At 43.5% G+C, this 26,031-nt stretch overlaps 1 protein-coding gene across 1 annotated transcript in view; it reads right to left on the minus strand.

Moving 5' to 3' along the window:
* khdrbs3 (KH domain containing, RNA binding, signal transduction associated 3) overlaps positions 1-25,326 on the minus strand; it is a gene marked incomplete at both ends in the record, with an annotated part of 66,963 nt that extends 41,637 nt beyond the window's left edge. Inside the window, one exon of the mRNA XM_084455128.1 lies at positions 25,236-25,326. Coding sequence (XP_084311254.1) covers positions 25,236-25,326 — 91 coding nt within the window. The remainder of the gene's footprint in view (positions 1-25,235) is intronic.
* Positions 25,327-26,031: the final 705 nt, after the last annotated feature.

Below are 26,031 nucleotides of genomic sequence, written 5' to 3' on the forward strand. Positions count from 1 at the left end.
TCTAGCCTGCGACTTGCTCTTAGCTGACCTCATTTGCATATGAAAAAAAAAGCTCAATCCGCTCAATCTGATCTTGTGGTCAACAGAGGGGTATACAGGCATGATAGAACGCTTATTCTGACTGGTATTTTCAGCAATACTCAAAGACATGTTTTGGGGACCCCAAAGACTTAATTAAATTGTTGAAAATTAGCATAATACAACACCTTTAACCAATAATTAACAAGTAAACAAGTTTGGATCCATGCATGATACAGAGTTACCATGTAGTCCTTCACTACCTCATCATTAATCATTAGTTGCTATTTTGTGTACCTTATTGTAAACAGTAACAGTAACTACTCATTAAAGCAATACATAGCGTTTTCTCAGGTTTTCTCGGAACTGCGCCCCCACAGGCTCTGCGAGTAAGTGCACTGTCGTACTGTCGTAAAGTTATCAGATTGTCTTTTTCTTTTTCTGGCTTCCTCCGTGATGTTTCGCTTCGGTTTTCTCACCTCCGCCATGATATCATTGAGCAAAAAAACGCATGATATCCATAGACGCCAGAATAGTTAGCTACTAATGTGTTGTTTAAACAAAACGTTGCGCATGCACAATTTGACTGAATGCTGCGTCCCGGGGCGCGAGTTTTAAAAGGTAAGAAATGTCAATGTATTATCTTTCTGAGTAGACTTTTTAGACGATTCAGCTTACTTTTAGTAAATCTAATTGGAGAATTGGCACCAGACATGTTTGTAAAGGTCCAAATATCGCGATGTATTGCTTTACTAATCATTGGTTCCTCAGTAACTATAGTAGTCCCCAGTCTGTTCTCTACTAACCCATCAGTATCTACTATACAGTAATGCATTTATAGTTAATCAATAACTACTCATTAACTAATCGTTGGTTTCTCAATAGCTACTATAGTGGTCCCCAGTCTGTTCTCTAATTCCTCAGCAAGTACTCATTAAAGGAGAATGCTCGTTTTTGACAACCTGGACCTTATTTACAGCATATTATAAGATGTTTGACTCACCAAGATAACTTTGGTGTAATTCGGAGGCCTGTAGAAGAAATTTAAAATCCAGCGCGAGCCAAGTATATCCAAGTAATGGCGGTGGATGGGGCACTGAGAATGCAGCTTCTAAAAAATCTATTTTCTGCCACGAAACGGTTGTTTTCATCAATCAGTCTTTACGAATCGCTAGTTGTGCTTACATAGAGCGAGTGCTTGTTGTGGTTTTTCACATGCCTCTGTAATATGATCTTTAGAAACGTCTTTAGACGAAATAGCTTCCCCACTTGCTCCAGCACGCATGCGCACAGCGCGCATCGGTGAGTCAAACGTCTTATAATATGCCGTAAATAAGGTCTAGGTTGTCAAAAACGAGCATTCTCCTTTAAGTAATCTCAGAGTTAACAATATAACATCATCACATTCACAGCACATTCATTCACATTCACACACTCCATCAACTACTGAAGCGTAGATCTCCTTAGCTTTGTTTTGTAGTGGAAGGGGCTACGTTAACACCCACTCTGAGGCGACAACGTCACAAAAACTCTAAATGTATAAAACCAGACGTTTTGTGATAACAATTTAGCTTACTTTGTAGCTCAAAGTATCCTCTAAACAATTCCGGTTTTCAAATCTAGCGGCGTTATGTCGGTTTTAAACTGGGTTGCTAATTTGGAATCCTGGAGGGGGGCTGCGTTAACTCCGATTCCACCAACTCCTATGTACAGTAACGTTGGTACAGTAATATGGAATTCTCATACAATGACAAGGCATCGGCAAGCAATATTTTCAGGGTGACACTTCACAGAATTCATAGTGATGATTTGTGGTCGTTTTTATATAACTAAATATGCACATAACAAGCAGAAAATATGAAGGTAGACTGTCTATGATATGTTATTGTAGGAGAGTCGTTTACTTTTCCGTTGCAGTTTAAAATGTCGCAAGCACAAGCCCAGAAATCAGTCTTGTCACTGCGTTTGGGCGTTGCGACCTCCTCTCCCGAGTGCGGGCGTTAAAACCACCTTATATGCTATCATTTTCCTCGAGACTCAGTTGTTTGTCCCGCATTGAGTAGATCCAGTCTGAAAGTTTAGCTTCTAGCTCCAAGCTAACTTTCTTCCGCCCACCACCAGCTAGCCGTGCTCTTTTCTTGTCAGCTAAATGCAGTTCATCCTTCTGCTTTCTCCAGTATCTGATTCTCTTCAGGTCGATGCCAAAGTGCTTTGCAGCTTGCTCTCCCGAATGTCCTGCAGCATACTGCAAAGCTCTCTCTTTAAATTTCACATCAAACTTTCTTCTGGTCGGCGCCACGTTTGTTACCACCTCAAACAACGTGCCTAGCAACCAAAACTACCGTGAAGCCCAGAGCTTTTTTCCCCTCACTTTTTGCCTGTGTTGACTAGGCCTGCACGATTATGACAAAAGATAATAATTGTGATTATTTGCTTCAAAATGGTAATTGCGATTAATAATTGCGATTAATATTTCAAAGTAATAGCTTTAGCTCTGCACAGTTTGCATATGACCTGCTGGGCTTGAGCGACATCATCTTTTTCGTAACCACTTAGTGGGAACGCATGTGATTGGTCAGACAGCATAAGCGCCTGTGATTCGTCCATGTAGTCCTAGCACAAAGCAAAATTATTAATCACATTAATTGCGGCCTTTTGCGATTAGTTAATCGCGGAGGTCATAATCGCGATTTCGATTAATTCATGATTAATTGTGCAGCCCTAGTGTTGACCGTGCCCCTGGCCATTTTAAGAGACCCAGCCTATAATTGAATACAGGCCACTATTAGAGGATTTACGGTACTCATTAACTAATAATTGGATCCTCATTAGTTACTCAGTAACTACTAATTTTTGTGTACCTTATTGTAAAGTATTACCAATTTTGGAGCAGATCCAAATCTCGGGGCAGGTCTACAAGCTGTTTCTTGGTTTGTTTCTTAGCAGGATTACACAAAAACTACCGGAGCAAATCTGACTCATGGGGCAGGTCCACGAGCTGCCCAAACACGGCCGGCCATTCACCTCTTTTCGTTTTTTAGACCAGGTTTACTGTACACTAAAACTACCAGACTGCTTTTCATGAAACTTGGTGGATGGGTTCAGCATGGGTCAATTTAGAACCCATTGAATTTTGGTGTGCACAGAGCCATGAAGTGGTAGTAAGCATTGTGATGTAAATGTCTCTATCATTGTAAATTCTGACATCGCTAAACACAGCCCATGACTTATTAAAAGTGCAGTATGGTCATCCTGATTCTCATGTTGCAAAGACCATGAAAACTATGGTAGATGGCTTATTGTCCCAGTTGAAATGTTAATTAAGGAATATGAAAATGTCCTTAAATAATCATAATTAGTCATTTCCTACTGCTCATTATCTTTGTTCATTTCAATGTCCTTGCGGTCTACAGTACATCATTAGCATACAGTACTTCCCAGCATATAAACTAAGAACATCGGGGTTGCATCAGGGTCTAGATGTTACAAACTATTGCACCACATGCAAACACTTTAATCAGAATAGCCTCTCTCTGACTGGCTAGCTCTGCTCAGGCTGAGAGAACAACCTGGAACTGTTGAAGAACAGGGATGTAAGCTGAGAAGTAAAACAAGACATGAGAGCTTATGGAAGATGTCTTGATTAAGCACAGGTCAGATGGTTTGAAATGTAGCCAGAGCACTAAAAGGATTCCAGGCTTCCTGCTTGGGGAGTTTATAAGGGAGGTCCTAGGGAGTCAGCTGGGTTAGAAAAGGAGGGACACCCCCTGTCTGGATGGAGAGTTTAAGAAGACAGTTTGGCTGCAGGGTGGGACGGCTGTGGTACAGTAATCACAATAAATTACAGTGTAAGTGGTGTAACTTGGCTGGAATCTAAAAGTCATGGATAGCAAACATGTTGGTTCCAAGCCATCTCCTGGCCACTATGTCTGTCTCTGTCTCAGCCTGTCTGTCTGTCTGTCTCTCTCTCCCTTTCTTTCTCTTTCTCTCTCTCTCTCTACCTGTCTCTCTCTCTCCCTCTGATGGCTTGTTCCCAACGGAGAGCAGCAAAAGACTGAGTAGCAAGGAGATCATTAATCTAGCTGTTGCATATGCATGTTGCTCTCAGCTCCTCTTTATATTGATGCATATGAGTAATCATTTATTTATGTGTACTTTGCTTTTAATGTGGTTAAAAAAGAGTCTTCTTTTGAGAGTGTGGAACGAGTTGTAACACATACTGTACAGTACAAAGTTAGTGCTCAATTTCCCTTTCGAATCTTAAATTAGTACTATTGTATGATCCATAAATTCTAGCATAGGAATCATTTGATTTAAAATATAAACGCTCTTTAATTACTCCTTGGAACCAATTAAATACTTCTTCCTTTTTTATTTCTTTTACAGATTCATCATTAACAGACTGTCACAAATTTAATTAAAAAAGAGATAAATTATTTCATAATGATAAAATATTAATACAGGGAGAGGGTGATCATTCCCCTTGCCCCTCATATTTCTTAATAACACAGGAGGTTCAGACATGTAGTAGATTCATCTCTAGTGTCCTCTGCGAAACTTGACCTCATATAAAAACTATGGTCATATCCTCAGCCAAGACCAAGTGCAACATTTAATACAGTACATGCCCAGTTTTCAAAAAGCGAATGCTTGCTTTAAGAAACAAAATTTAGTGGAAAAACAAAGGTAATTTAATTACAGATAGCAGATTAATTATCTGATAATAGCCATACGATTAGCATTTTCTTCAATATATGTGAACAGAGAGCTTCCTTTCTCATGAATGCCATTGAAGCATACCACAGCATTCAGCTACATGCCTAAAAATATCAATGGAAATATCTGAGATCACATGTAGCATTTATGCCATGCACAGTATCCAATCTGCACACAGATTTGGATATGATTTGGGCCGTACTGCAAAAGCCCTTCAACGTGCCACTCAGTGGCCTGTGACAGCCTATAGAGTTCCAGTAAATGATACCCCTGAATGGGCGAGAAACTGATACCCTCGCTCTCTCATTTCCAGCTTGAGCCCAACGAAGGCAATGACTCACTTTTACTTTTTTCCGAACACCTCTTTCACTTTGAAACGAGTGGGAGGGGGTCGGAGGATGGGACAAGCTGTCTAATTTTAGCTCGGGTAGCATGGGGGCTATCACAGGGGAAGGAAACCAAAGAGATTGCATCAGTGTTCAGGAAAACAAGGATTTGTTACATTAATGTACAACAGAATGATAAACATCTGACCATCGACCATTTGTTATGGACAATCCTGTGTGTATCAGATGTTCTGGCTGTGTGTTCACTTCCAAGGACATTTTGCGCAATCCGGGAGAATACTCTAATTTAGATTTCTTCATAAATGTTCAAGATTGTTCTATTTTAAAACATTGGGATTATTTTAAACAAGTCCACGTGGATACTACTACTACTACTACTACTACTACTACTACTACTACTACTACTACTACTACTACAACTACTACTACAACTGTACTACTAACACAAAAACTAAGTCCATCTCAAGAATGTTTCAGTTATTTAATCAATAATAAAATAGTGTTGTGATATATTCTTCTTTTCAGATAAAACCTTTGAGCTTGACTTACGCTTTGTGAAAGCATGGGAGATAGAAAGAAATAGAGTTAGAGATGGGAGGGAGGAGAGAGAGGAATAGATATGGGAGAAGGGGAGAGAGAGAGGGACAGAGATGGGAGGAGGGAAGAGAGAGAAGGATTGAGATGGGAGGAGGGGAGAGAGAGAGGGATTGAGATGGGAGGAGGGGAGAGAGAGAAGGATTGAGATGGGAGGAGGGGAGAGAGAGAAGGATTGAGATGGGAGGAGGGGAGAGAGAGAGGGATTGAGATAGGAGGAGGGGAGAGAGAGAAGGATTGAGATGGGAGGAGGGGAGAGAGAGAAGGATTGAGATGGGAGGAGGGGAGAGAGAGAGGGATTGAGATGGGAGGAGGGGAGAGAGAGAGGGATTGAGGGGGAGGAGGAGAGCATGATGGTCAGGCAGCTAGGGCCTGAGTGTACTGCTGATCGGCCAGCCAGGCTGATGGATTACACAGGCTCTCTCCAGGGTAAACGGACACCGCCACCCCTCCCCTTCTAACAATGTCTCAGCCTGTATCGTCATTGAAATGTCTCCAAAGATGGAGGTGAACATGCAGCTGAGCCACTTAATCTGAGCAGCTCTGTTTCCACCGCAAAAGCCATGGATTTGAGAGACCCTAAAAGAGCTTTTCTAATCAAATCTGATATCATTTTCGCAAAGATGACCTGCCTACCAATACCAATCTTGTCTCAAGCCAAGAGAGTGATGCAGAGAAACAGACAATCCAGTGGTCCATCGATTCAGTCAACACTAATTGCCGGGAAGAAGCCCCATATTGTTTTCATACATATTTCCTTTCTCATTGTCATATGCAGTGAGCTTGCGAGGGCAGCGACTCCTTGGTCAAGGTTTAGCATGCGGTTGTACAGGTTATGACATTGGGGACCTTCCCAGCCACAGCTGCTGAGATATGGAAGAAGGCACTGGGACTCACAACACTGAGAGACTACTGTTCTGCTCATGAATGGAGTATGAGAGGGTAACAACGATGACTACACAAGCTGTTTCGATCAGCTCCGTGCTGAAAGGTCATTCTGCGTGGGTGCCATACTACCAGTAAATAGATGCTGGAAAAGCTGTACAAATGAACCCGCGCTCTCTGACTTTTACTTTCCTTGCTGTAATATTATGCCGAGCAGCTCTACTAATGCCACGTTCCAGATAGGATTTTGAACCCGTAAAGCTTGAGATTTGACACTATCAGAGCTGGCAAGCTAAACATTGTATGCCTACATTACATAATTGTATTTATTGACTTTTTGCCGTTTGCATGGTCAAGTTCAGGTTTACCTTAACGTTAGCTAGCTAGTGCTAGCTAGCACTAGCTATCTCTTGTCGTCAACATATTTGGGCATCATTACATACACATAGCAGATTGTAGTGCAGAATTGTTTGTATTATTTTGATTACAACGTACAAATTTACTTTACGTTGCCCTAAAGTTACCCATGTGGGCTGCCATCTTGTTTAGAGGACTGTGTGACGTCAGAGAGCGCAACTGAGAGTACATCGATCTGGTACGAGTTCACGGGTGGGAAGTTACAGGTTTGACTGCCATTTCAGTGCATTTTCACGTGTAGAAGGTTGGAAAAACGCGACATAATGCCTCACCGTCATGACAAACTCTTCAACGACATTAACAAGCACACAGCCACAGCGTTAAGGTCTTCCCTGTTGTACTCTGTGTGAACTCTCCAGCAATCATGTGTGGTCAGACTGGGAGGCAGTGAGAAATTTAAAAGGCAGGGCAAAAACCTGAACAGAGGCCTCCTGTATTCCACTACCCCTCCCATCCACAGTGATTAAATCAATCGTGAGTGCTTAGATTCACTCCGAGCCCCTGCTCCCGGAGTGATAGTGTCAGTCTGCTGATTCCGTGCTGGCTGAGTCACCCCGGCGTGCACTGCCAAGCACTTACCGGATCCCCAGGAAAGCACATCAAACCTGGGATTTTTGGGGAAAGAGGATACAGCGGGGAGCCGCGTCAGGGCGCTGGGCGGGGTGACAAGATCAACGGGGAGAAAATTAAAGAAAAAGGAGCAACAACAAGAATTTGCCTCAGGGAGGCTTATTGTGCTGGTGGCCAAACACCACAGCCAGAAGGAAGACTTGTCTCTGCAAGCCCTCTGTCCTTCTACAGCTCAGATATTCTGAGGTCACCAGTCGTATCTGCCTGGACTCGGGGACAGGGGGATTTGCTGTTAATCATTTTAACAGATCCTAACAAGGAGATTTGTTCTTCCGTCTTTATTTAGGGTCTTGCATTACAGAGGGTATTTCATCGGCAGGTACCAATTTTTCCCTTGGTTTATCTTACCCCGAAGGAGGTGATGTGATCTTGTGGCCAAAACGAGGTGGGAAATGAATGACTTAGTGTAACCGGAGCCACGAGCACAGATTAAGGAAATGAAAGAGCATTCATGGAGTTGTTCTGGGGCCCAATCTCATTATGGACCCCATGCTGACAGGGAGATGACACTTGACTCGCAGCACCTGGTGGTTACCGCCACACTACCACTGCTGTTACCTCAAACACCACCACAGTGGGCCAAATTAAAAAGGTAACTGAATCATATGACATATGAATGGGATGGTGTGCCACTCAGAAGCCACAGAATAGTACTACTGGATAGTATGGATGTGCGCGACTAGTCGTTTAAACGACTAAACGGCGCAGCTTTTGCTAGTCGTTTAAGAAATAATAGTTGATTAAACGAAATATAATAGAATTAGATAGAAATAAAAATATTTATAAAAAGACTTAAATAATTAGTCACCTCATTCATTCATCTGCGCAATCCCTATTGTTTAAGCTGCGTTCCTTTTGTATGGGAGCTCCGGATTTGGAGCCTATACACCTAATACTTAGCCTATCGTCTGACATCCGCAGTCTTCAATATAATAACTTATGCTATTCAATGATCAGGGGTGATATTGAAATGCGCTGCGCATTTGCGCTGTGTGCTGGCCAGAGAGGATTCAAGTTGAAAATAGTTCAACTTTTTGAGAAATCCGGGATGACGTGGAGCGTATCATGACGGAGGATATCATGAACCCACAATCGAGTCCGACCAACTCTCTCCTCTTCAGCCTCTAAATAGGCTATAGCCAGAGCAATCTTTCTACTTTTTGACATGACAGTAAAAGCCAAAAAGTTGCGAAGTGCAAGTAAATAATGTAAAGGTTGGTTACAAGATAAAACGTAAGGTACAATGTATCGAACTTGGGTAGAGTCAAGAATGCTGTTATGGAAACGAAATAGGCCTACACTTCGCGAGAGCCGCATCGCTTTTTCAACACAAAATCCGCTCTGGGTAACTTATCCGCTACTTAAAATATCCACAGTGTGCACACAGACAAAGGAATGAGTGCTGACGGATAATGCAGGCCAGGCCAGTTACCACGCCAGTCCACCCAGAAAACTCCTGGTGCTCCCGATGGCCACCCCGCCCCTGGTGACACAAGCACCATCCATTGTGTGTGTGGGTCACTTCAGTCCAAGGCTAGATCCTTTCAGCTATAGTTTCTGCATACTGTATATGGTGATGCTTTCACCTCTGAATGTAGCACGGCAGGTTTCCAGCATGACTGTTTGATCGGCATGTATTTTCACTTTCTAACTTAACGCTTCCTAAGAAAAGACCTGAAGGTGGTCAAAGAGGTCATTTCTCTCTCCACTTCGGTGAACTGCAATGTAATCATATACTGTATGTTGAGTGAATTCATGCCACTGTATGTTATGGTTGAAGGAATTTCACGCAAGTACACTTGTGTACAGTGATGTGACAACTTGACTTGCTTGTCTTAGTTGTGGTATCTCACTATGCACTGTATCTGATAAGTTGCATAGTACCATTGGTGGATATCCTGGTGACGCAAGGTTCATTTTAAGCTAAGAGACCTGTATAAGTGGCATGGTGATTAAGGGTGCAATGATTAGTTGACATTGTCTACATGTGGCCTCATGTTTATGTTTACCTTTATTTAATGTTATTTAATGTGCCTTGGTTTACAGAACTTTATGTTGGTCCTTGTTCAAAACAATGGACAAAGATGTATTTATAGTTTATACACACTGCACAGACAATTTTTTTTATTTTATTTATAGTTTTATATTTGTACTATAAGCAGAAGGGTAATAATTAAAAGAGACAATTTTGAATGAAGTTTGTTCTTTCTTGTCTTGCTAGATTTAAAAGCTGATGGCTAAATATACCATAAGAGCCATTTTATATTCATGCAATTAACCTGGTTATTTTTTTAAAACAGAAAAAAAGGAAAAGATTAGTCGACTAATCATTTCAATAATCGGTGTCTAATCGACAATTAAAATAGTCGTTTGTTGCAGCCCTAATGGTGATTTGTGCATAGGCACCTGGGCCTTCCCCTCTCCTCTCCCCTCCCTCCCCTCTCTTCTTTTCTCCTCCTCTCTCCTCGTCTCTTCTTCTCCCCTCTCCTCTCTTCTCCTCCCCTCCCCTCTCCTCTCCTCCCTTCTCCTCCCCTCCTCTCCTCCTGTCCCCTCCCCTCCTCCAGCCCTGTGTACCAGAATGAACAGTCCTGGTGCAGCCCTCCATCTCGCATGGTTGCAGGCCAAGCAAGGCTGTCAGGAAGATGAAAATATGCCTGGCTTCATTTAGTGCTGCGGGGATCCTGGGGAGGGAAGGGGCAGGTAAAGCTAATGGACTCAGCAGGCCTGTCGACTCAGCACCGCCACTGGCGGTCTCTTCTCAACGTGCCATTTCTATGACAATCTCTCCGAGGGCACTGCGAGTGGACCAGGGCATGGGAGACACCACCTCCCCGAATGGATTGGGCGGAATTTACAGATATCGAATGAACAAATATGCAACTATATATTTAGTTCTAAGTTATATGCAACTATATATTTAGTTACAAGTTAGAACAGCATGTGGGAGCTGTGTGTGTGTGTGTGTGTGTGTGTGTGTGTGTGTGTGTGTGTGTGTGTGTGTGTGTGTGTGTGTGTGTGTGTGTGTGTGTGTCTAGCACGGGTGCAGCATATGGGTGCTGCACACGTGCTAAAACTATATATTTAGTTATGTTAAATAAGTAATATATATATTTGTGTGTACAGTGTGTGTATGTGTGTGTGTGTGGGTATGTGTGTGTGGGTGTGTGTATGTGGGTGTGTGTGCGTGTGTGTGTGTGTGTGTGTGTGTGTCTAGCACGTGTGCAGCATGTGGGTGCATGTGTGAGTGAACATGTCATTGCATTTCTGTAACTCAACCAGAACTAGATCCATCCCTAACTGCCAGTCTAACATCGCTTACAGAGAGAGAGGAAGTGCACTGATTGACAGAGAGAAAATTGAAGTGTCACATTGGAACGTGTACACCATATTTTGCATCCTGTTGTCATCCAACGGCATGTTACTTTAGTCAAGCAACAAGACAGCATGGAAAATGTCAACAGGAAACATTGGGAGAGAAAGCAAAGTCAAAAGGCTAGGATATACATGAGAGGAGTATGTAGGCTGGCTTATGGATAGGCTTGCATCAGTCAGGGTTAAGACCATGCAACACCATTGCCTCTGTCCCAGCCTTATGCTCTCTGCCTACGCACTCGTCTAACTGTACTGTATGAATTGACAGTATATGATCAGTGTCAGAGCCTTGGCATGGGCCTTGTGACAGCGCAAGACAGCGAGAATGGCTGGGTCCTCTGAGGGAGATGCACATTCACTCTTCAGTAATGCTCGTTCGCGGTAGCTTAGCCTTAATGTTGGAGAGAAGTGAGGCCGGAATATCGAGCCATGGCAGAGACATCAGCTCAGTGCACCGGCGCATCACCACTACACATCATTAGCATAGCAGCAGCTCCTACAACAAGACAAGATATCGTGCTGTGTAATAAATATAAACTAAGGTTTTCCGAAAATCATTAGCGTTCATTTCCTAAAGTGTTAGGAAATACCAGGTGTGGGTGCTGGGTGTGAAAGGAGGCTTTGGAACATACAGTATAGGCTTAGTAGCTAAAGGGCATGCAGACACACTTCATGCACTGTTAATGTTAACGGTTGCAGTCAGAAATGTGTTATCCCACTGAATTGCCTTACTGAATTGTTTAAAAGTGTAGCTATACCAAAATCTTAATATAATGAAGCAACAAGAAACATTATTTGGACATTTTGCATATTTCAGACCTGCAAACCTGTCACCTTTTGGCTACAGTCACATTTTTAATGTTAACCTTGGTAGTTTCAGTGAATCTAGAGGGTATTAGTTTTGTATGTCGTCACCTTTTTCACTTCTCCAGAGTTTGCAGGTCTGACATTTGACTCAAGAGATTTTTGGTGAAGTCATTTTCAAATGATCATACATAGTACTATTGTTCATGCAGGCTGGTGGTGTACACAAGTGGTGTATCTGTATGCGGTTGTTGGGTATTAAGCAGAAGCACTGCTGTATTTCTCTATTTTGCCACCCACTCTGTGGCTCAGAATATCCAACAGCTCCTCCTTCTCCTGGCCCTAGCTCCTTTAGCAAATCCCCACAGACACCCTTCTCTGCCTGCACGCAGGAGAGAAAAACAGGCAGGTGCATAATGATGTCTCAGTTGAAATATCAGGCCACAAGTCCCAGCCATTGGACTAATGCTGTGTTCACACCGGGCGCAAATTTTTCCTGCGGCGCGGCGAGTTTACATAGAAAGTCAATACAATTCGCACGAACTGGGCGGCGGGCGGCACGGGCGGCGCGAATCACCGAAATCGGCGGCGCGGCGGCCAGGATTCGCTGCGCGGCGACATTCGCAAAAGTTTCATTTTTTGAACTTTCTGTGGCGGATTCGCGCCGCGACCCATTGTTCCCGCGGCGAGATTGGGCGAACTGGGCGGTGCAAATTTTCTCGCTGCGCCCGGTGTGAACACAGCATCAGCCGGCAAAAGTAATGAGACCCAAGAGTTAGAAAAGAGGGCTATGACTAGAGTGGCATTGAGCTGTTGATGGAGCAGGGGCTGATGATGGAGCTGATGATGGAGTTGATGATGGAGATGATGATGGAGTTGATGATGGAGCTGATGATGGAGTTGATGATGGAGTTGATGATGGAGCTGATGATGGAGTTGATGATGGAGTTGATGATGGAGCTCATGATGGAGATGATGATGGAGTTGATGATGGAGATGATGATAGCGTTGATGATGGAGCTCATGATGGAGTTGATTATGGAGCTGATGATGGAGTTTATGATGAAGTTGATGATGGAGTTGATGGTGATGGAGCTGTTGATGGATCTGGAGCTGATGAAGGAGCTGGTGATGGGGCTGATGATGGCGCTGGTGATGGGGCTGATGATGGTGCTGGTGATGGGGCTGATGATGGTACTGGTGATGGGGCTGATGATGGCGCTGGTGATGGAGCTGGTGATGACACTGGAGCTGATGATGGAGCTGATGATGGAACTGGGGCTGAATCATATTTTATCAATAAAAAAGAAGTCTCTAAAAATGATCGGTCAACGATTCATAAATGAAATGCGCTGGAAATGTCATGTTCAATCGAATGGATGAAGCAAACAGAAGATGCTCTGGCTGTCACAAAAACAGAAGACCCAAAACCCACAGGAGGCAAGGATAGTGCACAGAGCTCTAACAGCCATCAAGTCTGCAGGAGGTCAATGACTGATGAGAACGAAGTCAACAATGTTTTTGCCTTTGTGCAAATTATAGAAACATAACCATAAATTTGCAAGCAGATGATCAATAACCTAGACGTAGCCAAGCCCTGGAAAGCTATCCAAGGGAACTCATTCAATATCTCTGATCAGAGACAGGCCGGCTGCATGTTATTCATATTCCATTAAGCACCCGGGGCAGAGGCCATGTAAAGAGGGGTTTAAGAGTTAGTCACAGATCTAACCATGAAAGGTTATACTGGTGTTTAGAACTGGCCCATCAGACGCAATGCTCCCTGCGTTATTGGCAAAGTCATCTGTCAGATGTGCACCATTGCATTGGTCAGATTACAAGAAGGGCAAGCCATGACCCTTTTCTTCGACCAGCATGGCTTTATAAACTCTATCACTTGCCCAGAGCTAAAATCATATCCGATAGCATGTCATTTCATGTTACATTAAGGATCTTCATTCCGAAGTTGAAACATCCCCTTGAAATGTGCCATTGTGCACATCTCGACCATTCGCCTATGGCTCATCTGTCGTTAGTAAAGCAAACCACTGCGCAGCTGAAAAGAGAGTTTAAGAGCGTAGCGACTAATGACAATGATAGTCCTGGAACTATGCTGAACAGTAATTCCTCCTATTAAAGACTGCAGTGTTTAATGTAGGCCCTCCCTTGGGACTACCCTTGAATATGGGCTCATTCAATCATGACGAGAGGGGGCCAGTGTTGAAATGAAATGGGTCATATGATACTTTAAATAAATATGATAATGAGACAGACACTACCGATTGCCAGGGGGGTTATTTGTGTTCTGGGGAGGGAGCAGTACCGGGCTGTCTCTGTAGACTTGGATTTGAATAATGCCACAGTGGAAGCGATGCTGATTTATGTTTCACATAAGTGTTGTGTTGGGGTCTGTGCATGTGTGAAGGAGTCTGAATGAGTGTATTTGTTTGTGTGTGTGTGTGTGTGTGTGTGTGTGTGTGTGTGTGTGTGTGTGTGTGTGTGTGTGTGTGTGTGTGTGTGTGTGTGTGTGTGTGTGTCTGCGCTTGTGTGTGTCTGTGTGTGCCTGTGAGTCAATCAGGCATACAAAAATTATGTTCATACACTCTTGAACATGAGCCTGCAGACACATAGCCTACTGTGCAATCCCTCCAACTGAAGTCCCCTACAAACTGTCCCCTCCAGTGCACAGAGTTAAACACTCCCCCAGATCTACAATTGCCATACGCTGTCTATAGAAGAATTATTTAACCAGTAAAGTAAAACTACGATTTGATAAATGATAATCAGGTGAAACACAGTTATTAAGTTTTGGAAAATGTGGACATTGTGTCCCTGGAGCCGTGACTGAACAACATGGAAAAAAAATTAACTAACAGTTTGTAATGTTTGGTTTATACGAGTCACTGACCGGTAAATCTATGTATTTTGGCTCATTGGTTTTCAATAATGAGAACGTGCATGAACGATGCCTTCACATAATGCAGATGTTACTCGTAGCCCCAGGTCTATGCTCATGTTAGCCATCTGCCAATTTTCTTCCTTCAACAACTGTGGTATCTGAGCGGTGCTGCGCGGGTCTGTCAGATTTCAACGAGCCATTACTCCATTTCTCCTCGGGAGCTGGAAACAGGCATCTGACAGGCCTGCTATGGCCCGCAAGCCCCAGAAATGGCTCGGATTCCTGGATCTGAAACGTGATCCACTCCTCTTTGTGTCTCCCTGGCTCCCGTGTTCTTATCATCTTCTCCAGAATGAGGAGGAGCTGTCAATACAACAACCACCGAGAAAGCAAACCCCCCCACCACCACCACCACCACCCCCCCCTCCCCCACCAACAACACTGCCCGTCTTCACCAGCCAAACCACGGTCCAATAGCAATTAAAACCCTGGCCGAAACCCGGGATGTGTGAACACGTCGGGACCACCGATCGAAAAGCTTGATTCCTATTCTTCCACCCCCCACACAGCTTCTCGATGACACTTCATCACAGGAGATCCTTATTGTGTGGACTGCATGCTGAGTATCATTATCGTCATCCTCTTCAAGGAGACATTACATGACGGCTTAGAGATGAAATACAATATGACTCCCGTCTATTCCTAATAATAACCTCCCATTCTCACTGTCCGGTATAGAGCTGCTCTCTGGCATGGACCATCCCAAGAGCTGCTGCCAGGGGCTGCTGTAAGAGCTCTGTAATGATGGTCAAAACAACAGCTTCTTATGACTCTCCACAAAGTCTAACCATAGCTTGGCAGAAGCAACAACACCGCCAACAGTCAAATGATTGGAGATCTTCAAGGCACAGAGAGAGAGAAAGAGAGAGAGAGAGAGAGAGAGAGAGAGAGAGAGAGGTTCTGTCGTGCATTGCCCGGCCTTAACAAGCAGCCGAATCCAGTCCCAGGTCAGGGTTTAACAAGCCTTTTGGTCCAATCCCAGGCAACACAGCCTAATAGCTGTGGTCAAAGCACAAATAGGTTTCAGTAGCAAATGAACAGCACCAACTGCAATGGAAGGGAGGTCTCATTATGGAAAACAGAGGTGAGCTGACCCCATGGATTGTGGTGTCGCTACAATAATAAATGAGTATTTAATAGGCAATCAGAATAATAAACTGATGCATGAAGTCATGCTGGTTGCCCCCCTTCAAGGAGTAGTGGAGGGAAAATCATGTGTATCCCTGTTTTAAAGTTACTTATGATCATATACAATGGTTCAGATCAAAAAGTTGACAAAACTAGCACTTTTGAGAAAGTCTGATAATTGCTCTACCACCGTTTAGGTAGTGCAAACATACAATGTTTGTGGGTGGGCACCTTGAAAAATCATTCAAAAACATGTTAAACTCTCGATTTCAAAGACAAGAAGCTCACCGAGGGGGTAATTGGTGTCCGTTGGTGTTCGGACATCAAATTCGCCGCAAAGTATGAATCCTGTAGGGTTTTATTGATCATTTTATGAAATCCATTGACTTGTACAGTATACGCGACCGTTGTAAATGTGTAGATCAATCCGCAGAGGGGATTCAGGAAGCGGAACTACTTACGGTAGCTATTGTTATTGTTTATGTTAGCTAGGCTAGCTAGTTTGCTCACTGCTCATGCTACTCTTTCGCTCACAGACGAGGAAGCCCTAGGCTACAGTTCAGAAAACGCTTATCAAAATGGCTGATCTTGAAGAGTATGAATTTGATCGTGAGGAATTAGACTTTGACAGCAGCGCTTATCGTTTCGAGCCTGAATATAGTGAGGAGGAACTACAGCAAAGTTCAAGTGGAAGTTTACGCACGTATGTGCTGTGACTAAATAGTTCTATGCTAAATATTTTTTTAAAAGCCTTTCCAGATGGAATAGAATCTCACTTTATGGTGAATTATATGTCAGAACGCCAACTAACACCTTGGTGAGTTTCTTGTCTTTGAAATTTAGAGTTTAACATGTTTTTTGAATGATTTTTCACGGTGCCCACCCACATCCATTGTATGACCAAAACGGTGGTAGAGCAATTATCAGACTTTCTCAAAAGTGCTAGTTTTGTCAACTTTTTGATCTGAACCATTGTATATGATCATAAATAACCTTAGAACAGGGCTAAACTTGATTTTTAGGTGTGCTAGCTTGTAAAAGGCCCCACAACTCAGCCCCTGAGTGGGCTAGAGACACATGGTCTTCACCGGTGTGGGCAGGTAGGTGGCCCAGAGAGGGGTACACTGTCCCCGACCAGCTCTGACCTGAGGGGGCGGAGTCTCATCACCAGGCCACGGACCCCACAATTCAGCCCCTGAGAGGGCTAGAGACGCACGGTCTTCGCCAGTGGGTGCATGGAGATTGCCCGGTCCGTAGTAGTTCTAGCAGTAGCTGTTAGATACAGCTGCAGCAGCTAGCCCACCTCACATTTTCTCCAGGAAATGTACTTTCTAGTTCCTTTACTACTCCTTTAATGTCAGTGTTAAAGGGATAGTATGGTATATTGAATATTTAGCCCTTTTTGCAGTATGGCTAACATTAACCTGACACATAGACTACAATATCACTGATAGCTCAAATACAGGTATTGCGCTAGATCGACATTTTTGTCTGCCACAACTCTCTTTACAATGGAAGTGGACGGGGCACAGGAAAATGTGTTGCTTTTTTCTGAGTGGAGAAGCTAATGGTTTAATCCTACTTGGTCTCAGTATGCTGTCCTGTAAAATGCACGCTTTGCAAATAAATGTTGTACAGTTAGCCTACATTTGATACGGAACTATTTCGCCGACCACACTACCACTGTAAACTTCAAGTAAACAGAGCGGATGTTTACAGTGGTAAATGGTGCCATGACCTTCCCATCTCAGAAAAAGCTACACACAGTTTTCCTATGCCCCGTTCACTTCCATTGTAAAGATAGTGTCTTGAAAGTCTGTGAAATGATCGCCTATATGTGTCAGGTTCTTGTTAGACATACTACAAATAGGGATAAATGTCCAAAATACCACACACAATCCCTTTAAATGATTAAAGAATATCAATAGCAATCTGAATAGGCTGTAAAGCTGTAACAGTTGACAATGAATATTTTAAAAAGTTGACTGAAAGCATATACTCTTGACAGGTGCGCCACTTTCATAAATAAATACAAATGCACTTTGTCTGGGCATTGAGTTTAGATCCGCAGGCATGAGCAGCCCCTTAGCTAACAAGCGTGGAAAGGTCCCCCAAAAATCTGAATACAATTAGGCTTAACATCAGCTCTTAAAATAGAGACGGGGAGACAAAGTGAAGCGTGCAGCCCAGCAGGACACAGAGAAGAGGCCCCTCGGTGGCGGAGGTAAACGAGCATCCATCTCTTCCTCTTCCAGTACTGTTACAAAATAACTTACCCTGCTCCAAAAACCCAGAAAGTACACTTAACTTTCATTTACTGTTATCCGTGCTGCTGCCTTTTGGTATTACAGATTCATAGCCCCCACCAACAAAGACTAGGACTGGGTTTTTCCCCTCTTCTATGAAGGTAAAAGAGCATGAGTGTTACTTGATACAGCCTCACAAAAGAAATTGCCAAAATGAAGGATTACTTCGTTTAACCAGAGGTTCATGGGAACAGCAGAATGAGGAGAGCCCTCAAGACAGGAAACAGAACAATTGAAATTCTACTGTTTTGCTCTACTGTACCAAAGGAGTAGCATCTGGTGTTTAATTCACATGATTACGCCAACACTGGAGCTGGGTGTGAAAGATTAGAGGCACCTCCTGCACCAGCAGGGGGAATCTGGGTGCAATAAGGGTCTAAATACATAATGTTTTCATGCTGTTTGTGGAACAATGGCTATGTAAGTTCTATCCGAAACTTGGTTCAGATTAAGACTGGACTGAAGCTTTGAATTGTGTTTACTGACAGCATAGGCTGTCATTGGAGTGCTTACTTAACTATTTATAGGTTTCTATTGTGAGCTTTTGATATTGCATGCTGGGGGATTAGACCCACCAAAGTAATAAAGGAGATTGTGTGTGAGGCGAGCACACTTCTCCTACACCTCCTCCTCCTCCTCTCCTAGCTCTGTCTGACCCTGTGTTACATCAGAGGCTGTTTAAATTCATCCCACAGAAATATCAAGGTTTATATCTTCAACATTGGATTTCCTCATCGCTTGACCAATATGATGTATAATCGGACAGGGAGCCTTGCTGAAAGGCATATCGTAGTTCAAAGCACTCCGTTATTTTGGGGGGGGTGTTTACCCAGAGTCTAGGTGACCTACACCATCTGTTTATAGAGCAACAGGCAGAGGTGAATCCTCTGCCAGCAACAAGGCACACGGCTCCAGTGCTTATCTGTGAAGGTGCGCGGCTGGGCCTGGGCGCCAACGAGGTAGAACGATAAACATAATTAAATTGAGTTGGATTACACAAAATGGATTGGATCAGTTGGGAAGGCAGAGGAGCTAATCCAGCGCAATCCCCTCAATAGAGGTGCCAGCCACACAAAACGGCATGAGCAGGGAGACGGAGGGGGGGCGTCTCAGGGTGTTAGTGGAAGATGAGGGGCACTGAAAAGGCCCCTTCAAACAGATACATCCACAAATTCCAAAGTCAAGCGCACTATGTGAGAAACGGCTGTGCTCAGTGAATCCAGATCATCATAATTAGCCTGCTTGAAGGAAACTGAGAGGCAACACAGAAGTATTATGAAATTGTGTCCAGAGCTATCATACTAGTAAAATACTGTTGTCAATTGGAAAGAGGCCGCTAGATACACAACATATCACCTTCATTCACATACTTCACAAACTTCCTCGTGTTAACAACTGAATCTGTCAAGCGTGAAGACACGGAGACACAACAGAAGATATTTGCCTTTGAAATAGAACGGTGACACAACATTCTAAGGAGTGGAAAATCCTGCTTGTCTCTCTCCACAACAAAAATGACACAGAGACCCACAACACTTAGACAGCTCCTTTATGATGCATCAATTTTTTCAGCTATTCACCACCAGAGAGCACAAACCAGCCTCGGCCACTGAATATGTGATTTAGTCCTGGCAAATGGGATTGTATGAATGTAGCCATTGTATAAAAGCAGGGGTGTACCTTAACTGGAGTTTCTCTATTATATTTCCTTATATCCTGACTTTTTTGTTGTCGTTAGCATGTCAACAGACCCATTTTCCCATTTAAAATTTTTCTGTTCTTATTCCAATTTTACTCCACTCCTCTTTTTTCTCTCAAATTGCAATTTCCTTTTCTTAAATGACTGGCACAATCCTTCACAAATAACTTTTCCCCTGGGGGAGCGATCCCTTCCCTTTCGCTCTCAGTACAGTAAACAAATGGATACAGACCAAGGCTTTCTTATGCTTTCAGGCTAATCCATCATAATTCTGGCCTGCCTCTCATACTATCTTGTGCAATGTGCTGTCTTGTGTGGTGTTGTCTAGTGCGGTGTGCTGGATATCGCGGTGTGCTCTCCAGCGGGGTGTGCAGTCTTGTGCGGTTTGCTGTCTAAAGCAGTGTGCTGTCTTGTGCAGTGTACTGTCTAGTGTGGTGTGCTGTCTTGTGCAGTGTGCTGCCTAGTGTGGTGTGCTGTCTTGTGCAGTGTGCTGTCTTGTGCAGTGGGCTGTCTAGTGTGGTGTGCTGTCTTGTGCAGTGGGCTGTCTAGTGCGGTGTGCCGTCTAGTGTGGTGTGCTGTCTTGTGCAGTGTACTGTCTAGTGTGGTGTGCTGTCTTGTGCAGTGTACTGTCTAGTGTGGTGTGCTGTCTTGTGCAGTGGGCTGTCTAGTGCAGTGGGCTGTCTAGTGTGGTGTGCTGTCTTGTGCAGTGGGCTGTCTAGTGTGGTGTGCTGTCTTGTGCAGTGTACTGTCTAGTGTGGTGTGCTGTCTAGTGTGGTGTGCTGTCTTTGCAGTGGGCTGTCTTGTGCAGTGAGCTGTCTAGTGTGGTGTGCTGTCTTGTGCAGTGGGCTGTCTAGTGTGGTGTGCCGTCTAGTGTGGGGTGCTGTCTTGTGCAGTGTACTGTCTAGTGTGGTGTGCTGTCTTGTGCAGTGTACTGTCTAGTGTGGTGTGCTGTCTAGTGTGGTGTGCTGTCTTGTGCAGTGGGCTGTCTAATGCGGTGTGCTGTCTAGCGCTGTAATTGAAGCAGAGAAGCCAGAGGGAGAACACAGTTGCCCTGGATGAATAACACCGTACCGTACAGTTAACATACTGTGGTGTGGCGGTCGTGGTGAAGAGGGCTGAGAGCCCTGCTCATCTCTGAGACTACACAATGCAGTCACTGGGTCTGGGCCTTAGATTCAGCTGCAGGCCTTGCTCCACGCTGGGTTTAAATGATCTCATTACAGGAGATCCAGAGTGTGGGCTCTCTGAATACTCCTGCCCTCTCTAAACAAGTGGTGTTTGCATTATTTAAGATGGCATTGGCTAGTGTTGGAGGGTGCAGATGAGAGGCTGCAGTAGCCTTCCTGTCGGACGGATAGAAGTCCAAGCAAGTGGCTGGAGACAGGCTTGTATAGGACAATTTTAACAGAGAACATGCACATCTTTATCGCAGCTAAAATATGAATATATCTTTAAACTATTTAGGACCATTATGTTTTATATGGTAATTTGTCCACCCATGACTATCAGCTAGTTACAGTATGCCTGGGGCTATCTTGCTATGAGGCAGGTCAGGTTTGAGTGACTACTGTACAACCTTGCTGCCAGGCATTCATTTCTGCTCCTTTTCCATTCAATATGATAGGATTCAAAGAGCTGCTTTGTAAACCTGAACTCCTACTGTGTATTTCCTTACAACCACAGCCCCACGCTAGACTCACAGCAAACTCCACCATCAGCAGCTTCTGACAATGAGAAACTCTAACTAAAACTGTCTCTCCTCACTGCTAGAACTGAAATGCAAAGCATATTTTACAAACCAGTGAGTTTTATTGAAATCACACATTGTGACGAAAAGCCAGATGGAAAGAATTGTAGTTCAGAATTAGAGTTACAATAATATTTGGAATAAAATACATTAAGTAGGACAAGACAAGAACAGAGAATTGATCTCCTAAAATGTCTTTCTGAGTTACTTTAGACAACAACAACCACATGCTAGCAGAAGAGACAGAAGTGTTTTTATATCACTTTGTTTTCACAGTGGATGGAACATTAAAGTATGAATGCAAATTTGAATTTCAGTTTAACTGTACAACTATTCCCTGGCTCAGCATTCTAACTACAGTAAATTTGAATATCACAGCAGTGGGATCAGAGCGAGATCATGCTTAAATTACCGCATTATCAACTCATTACTCTTCAAAAAAGCAAGGTGCGTTCATTACACATTAACAGTGGAATCAATGCGGGCATGTTAACTCATAACGCCTGTAAACGGTGTGCCGTTAGCTTTTATGGCCGGGCCTGTCTGTGCTGCTCATGCATCCTGCGGGATCCGCTGGCGAGGAGCGGAACGCCACTCTGCAAACACCTCTGAGCCAAAGCACCACTCAACACCCTGGCAGCACTTGTCGGAACGCAGAGAGGGCTTTTCTGGGCTCTCTCCGTCTCGCAGTTCACCTGCGAGTTCAACACGCTAATACATCTGTAGGTCAAACCTCAGAGGTCCGGGATCCACGGCCTCTGGCAGGTTCAGCTGCCAGGTCACACCCACTATCTCCCTCTGTAAGCTCAGCGTGCCGGCGTTATCGCTATCAGGCACTGTTTCCCCAATACAACAGTAACTCTAGCTTTGATCCTGAGCCAAGGTCTATTTCTGCACACTGCTGAGCATTCTAGCCCAGTTCGCATTGAGTTAGAGTACATTTCAAACCCATCCGATACAATCACATAAAAACCTTATCTGTCCGTTGATGAGACGAGTACATAGCCGTACGAAACAGCAGTAGGATGTCTGACATGAGCTGACTACTCTACACCTACCTTCATTTTCAGGAGCTCTGGTGAATCATGTGGTTCTGGGCGCTTTCCTTTGTGTGCTAACCTGTGCAAGCTGAGGCCATGATTGCAATTCGAACATTGTGTTGAGTTTGTGCTGTGGAACGTCCAATTATATGTATGCAGTAAGTTGGGTAAAGAAAGTTCTGTGCAGTATCGCGGCTAACTCCATCCACAGAGTTGAACCACAGGTCCTGAGACAATCAGGCTGGGCGGCATGCTTCTCTGGCTCATGACTACAAAATGTAACATTGTGTAATGCCTTCACATATACAGTGCAATGCTCTTTCTGCTCTCTGGACCTAAGGTAATTCTTAAAGTGTGGATGCTGGTGTTACTAGAAGCTACTGTATTGGAGATTGCACTTGCTATATTTATTTATTTAACAGGAGGCTATCTCACATTTAAGTTTAATAGATGCATTGTAATTTGCTTAAATTATGAGGATCTATCAAATGTCACCTGAAGTACCAACAAGGCTAGGTTTGATTATATTCAAAGTTACCTCTAAAATGTGTCCCTGTTCATTTCAACATGGAAATGAAGCCTCCAATGCCAATATAGCCATGCCTTGAGAGACAGTGACGCCAGCAAAGGTGTGTAATGGTGTAAAGACCTTGGTAAGGGCAGACACATGCTTCCCTAGGGGGAACTGGTACAAGGAGCCCAGGCTTAGAATAGCAAGCTTGTCTCCAATTGGACCAATACTCCCAGATTTAAGTGCAACAAAACAGTCCCTCCACTTGGGCAGAATGTGACTCTGTCCAGACATAGAGTAATCTTGTAGGCACCGCTTCCCAAGCCAATTGCATAATCAAGTCCAGCGCTCATAAGCAAGATGGCTTTAAACCATCATTAAACTGCATCATGTGCCATCTGTTGTGTAAGAGAGAGATAACAGATAACAGTATTTACAGTTTGGGGAGTCGAGGCATACTGTTGCACGGTTCATAAAATGTTATGGATTAATGGCGCTGCATATGATTGTGTACAACTACAAGATTTCCTTGCCAGGGATATCCCAAAGTCCTGGGTTTCTTCAACAAACTGTACACGAGCCAGAAAAAGCGTGTATCAGATATTACTGTGAACATGAAACTTTAGGCAAGATTGTTTTCAAGAACAAGTATTTTTCTTATTAGGTTATATGCCATTAATTCACATTCCACACCTTAGTTGTAATTTTTGTGAATCTGCCTTTTAGATTACCAGGTCCAAAACATGCCCAAATTTAAATTTGCTTTAGGCCTAATTCAAATCAACACTGCTCTGCTCTTTTTGACTCCTTGGAAGTTTAAGTGTCATTCTGTCAAATTACATAGGCTGAGCAAACCAAATCAAATTCCTCGAAATCCAAATTCTTTATTTTGATGAGGGAAATCTATACTCAGAGAAAAAGCCTAGGCTAACCCAATTTTATTCTAAGACTGAAACCAGCTGATAAGTAAAAGTGCTGAGTAAAATACAGGCTTATCTCACCCTGACTAAAGTGATTTTACTTTAAGTGAGAGAGCTGACAGTAACACATTCTTAACATCTCCGCTCCTGTATTACCTAACTCAATACTTGTATGCCTCAACACAAATCGGTTACCATCTGTGTAAAGCGCACTGTCCATCTTCACATTTCTCAGCACATATGACCTAAATGAAATAAAGTGTCTAAAATGTAATGCCTCAGCTTAGAAAATTCAGTTACAAAAAATGAATGGCCAGAGCAGTAGCCTACATTGAAACCCTATCATTCTACTATATTAGTGCAGTATTTCTCCCTTAGTTTCCATCCCATGTCTGTGTACTTAGACACAGTCGTTTAGCAAATAAAATGTTCAGTGATCCGAGTCGTCAACTCCAGTCTCACACCTCATTTATGAGTGGTACTCGAAAGATGTGCTTGGATGCTATTTCAGTGCACTTCCCACAAGAGGCTATCCATGGGGGTGCATCTGGAAGTATTTTAAAATTCAGAAAGCTTCAAAGCAACCGTGCACACGGCGCAGTAAAAGCGATGGATTAATTAAAGCGTCTTCAAATCACTGTGGAATGCGTATAGGCTACTGCTCTATCCTCACCGTGGAATACGTACCCTACTAGGCTACTCTACCCTTCCAGATTGAATTAGATTCAATTAGAATTAAGTCAAGTTCTTCAAAGGGGAAATAAAACCACCTACTAGCCTACTGTATGCTATTATTCCGGTGTTAACATAAGTGTTTACACAATGTCTGTTTATGCTATACATATGGTGGAGCTACTTTATGATATCCTTATTAGTTCCTTAGACATCTCCAATGTCTAGAGGGATGATAATATTATCAAGTCAAAGTGAAGTGGAGCAGAAAACTATTTTGTCATAGGTTAAACAGCATAACCTACTCGTAAATCAATGGGCAGGTACAGTTAGGAGTCGGACAGTCCGTCATCACAAACTTCGATTTCAAACACGTCTGCTGCGAATACGCTTTTGTAGGCCAATCGACATTACAGTTTAACATAGCTTTAACAACTCAAAATGCGCACAGATGCCCCTTTGTTGCTTACCTTGATCCAGTAGCCGTAAAGAATGTAGAAAAGCTGGGTCGAGTGTGTCTTTTTCTGCAATTAGCTCCGGCAAATACTTTTCGCTATCCATTTCGTGCTGTGCGTTTGGTCCACGTTAATTGGCAAACGTTGGCTAATGATACAATTCAAAAACTCGTCCTATCCCAAATAGGCCTACTACACCATCAACAACGATACGTGATAAGCCAATGTCATTCGTGGTCGCTATACAACTACTTTTTACGTTGCAACGGCTACCAAAATGTGTCTGTGGGTGCTGAAATTCCGTTATCCCATCGGAGTTGTGCTGTTCGTCTTACAGACCCTTGCATGCATCACAGCCAAGCCAACCTGAATCTCTCTCCTCTCTGTACACAGCCTCTTTGGAGCTCCCACTGTTGTATCCACTGGCAACGAAGGCTCATTCCAGTTTCTATTGGTCGCCTTTCACTGTGCTCACAAAATTCATGCAACGCAAAGCGTCAATCATGGAAAGGGGCGGGCGTAAAACAGCTGGAGCTGTCCGTGGTCCTGATTCCGCGCGGGTTTTGGGTGCTCAAACTGTCAGGCTCGCGTCCTACATCGCCAGAAGATTATGCTACAGTATTAAAATAGATTCGGATAGATCTAGTCAGTGTTACAAATGTGTGCTTAAATGCAACTAACCAACTAACTAACCTTAATCAACAATAGGATCCCGTGCTTTATGTTACGCTACTGTATGAACTGTAGCTGTGTATGCCTTCACCTCGTAGGGATGAATGATGATATGAAAAGTGAGGGTGATTGAGAAAGT

This window comes from Borostomias antarcticus (genome assembly GCF_949987555.1).
Source record: "Borostomias antarcticus genome assembly, chromosome: 21".
NCBI classification, from domain to species: Eukaryota; Metazoa; Chordata; class Actinopteri; order Stomiiformes; family Stomiidae; genus Borostomias; species Borostomias antarcticus.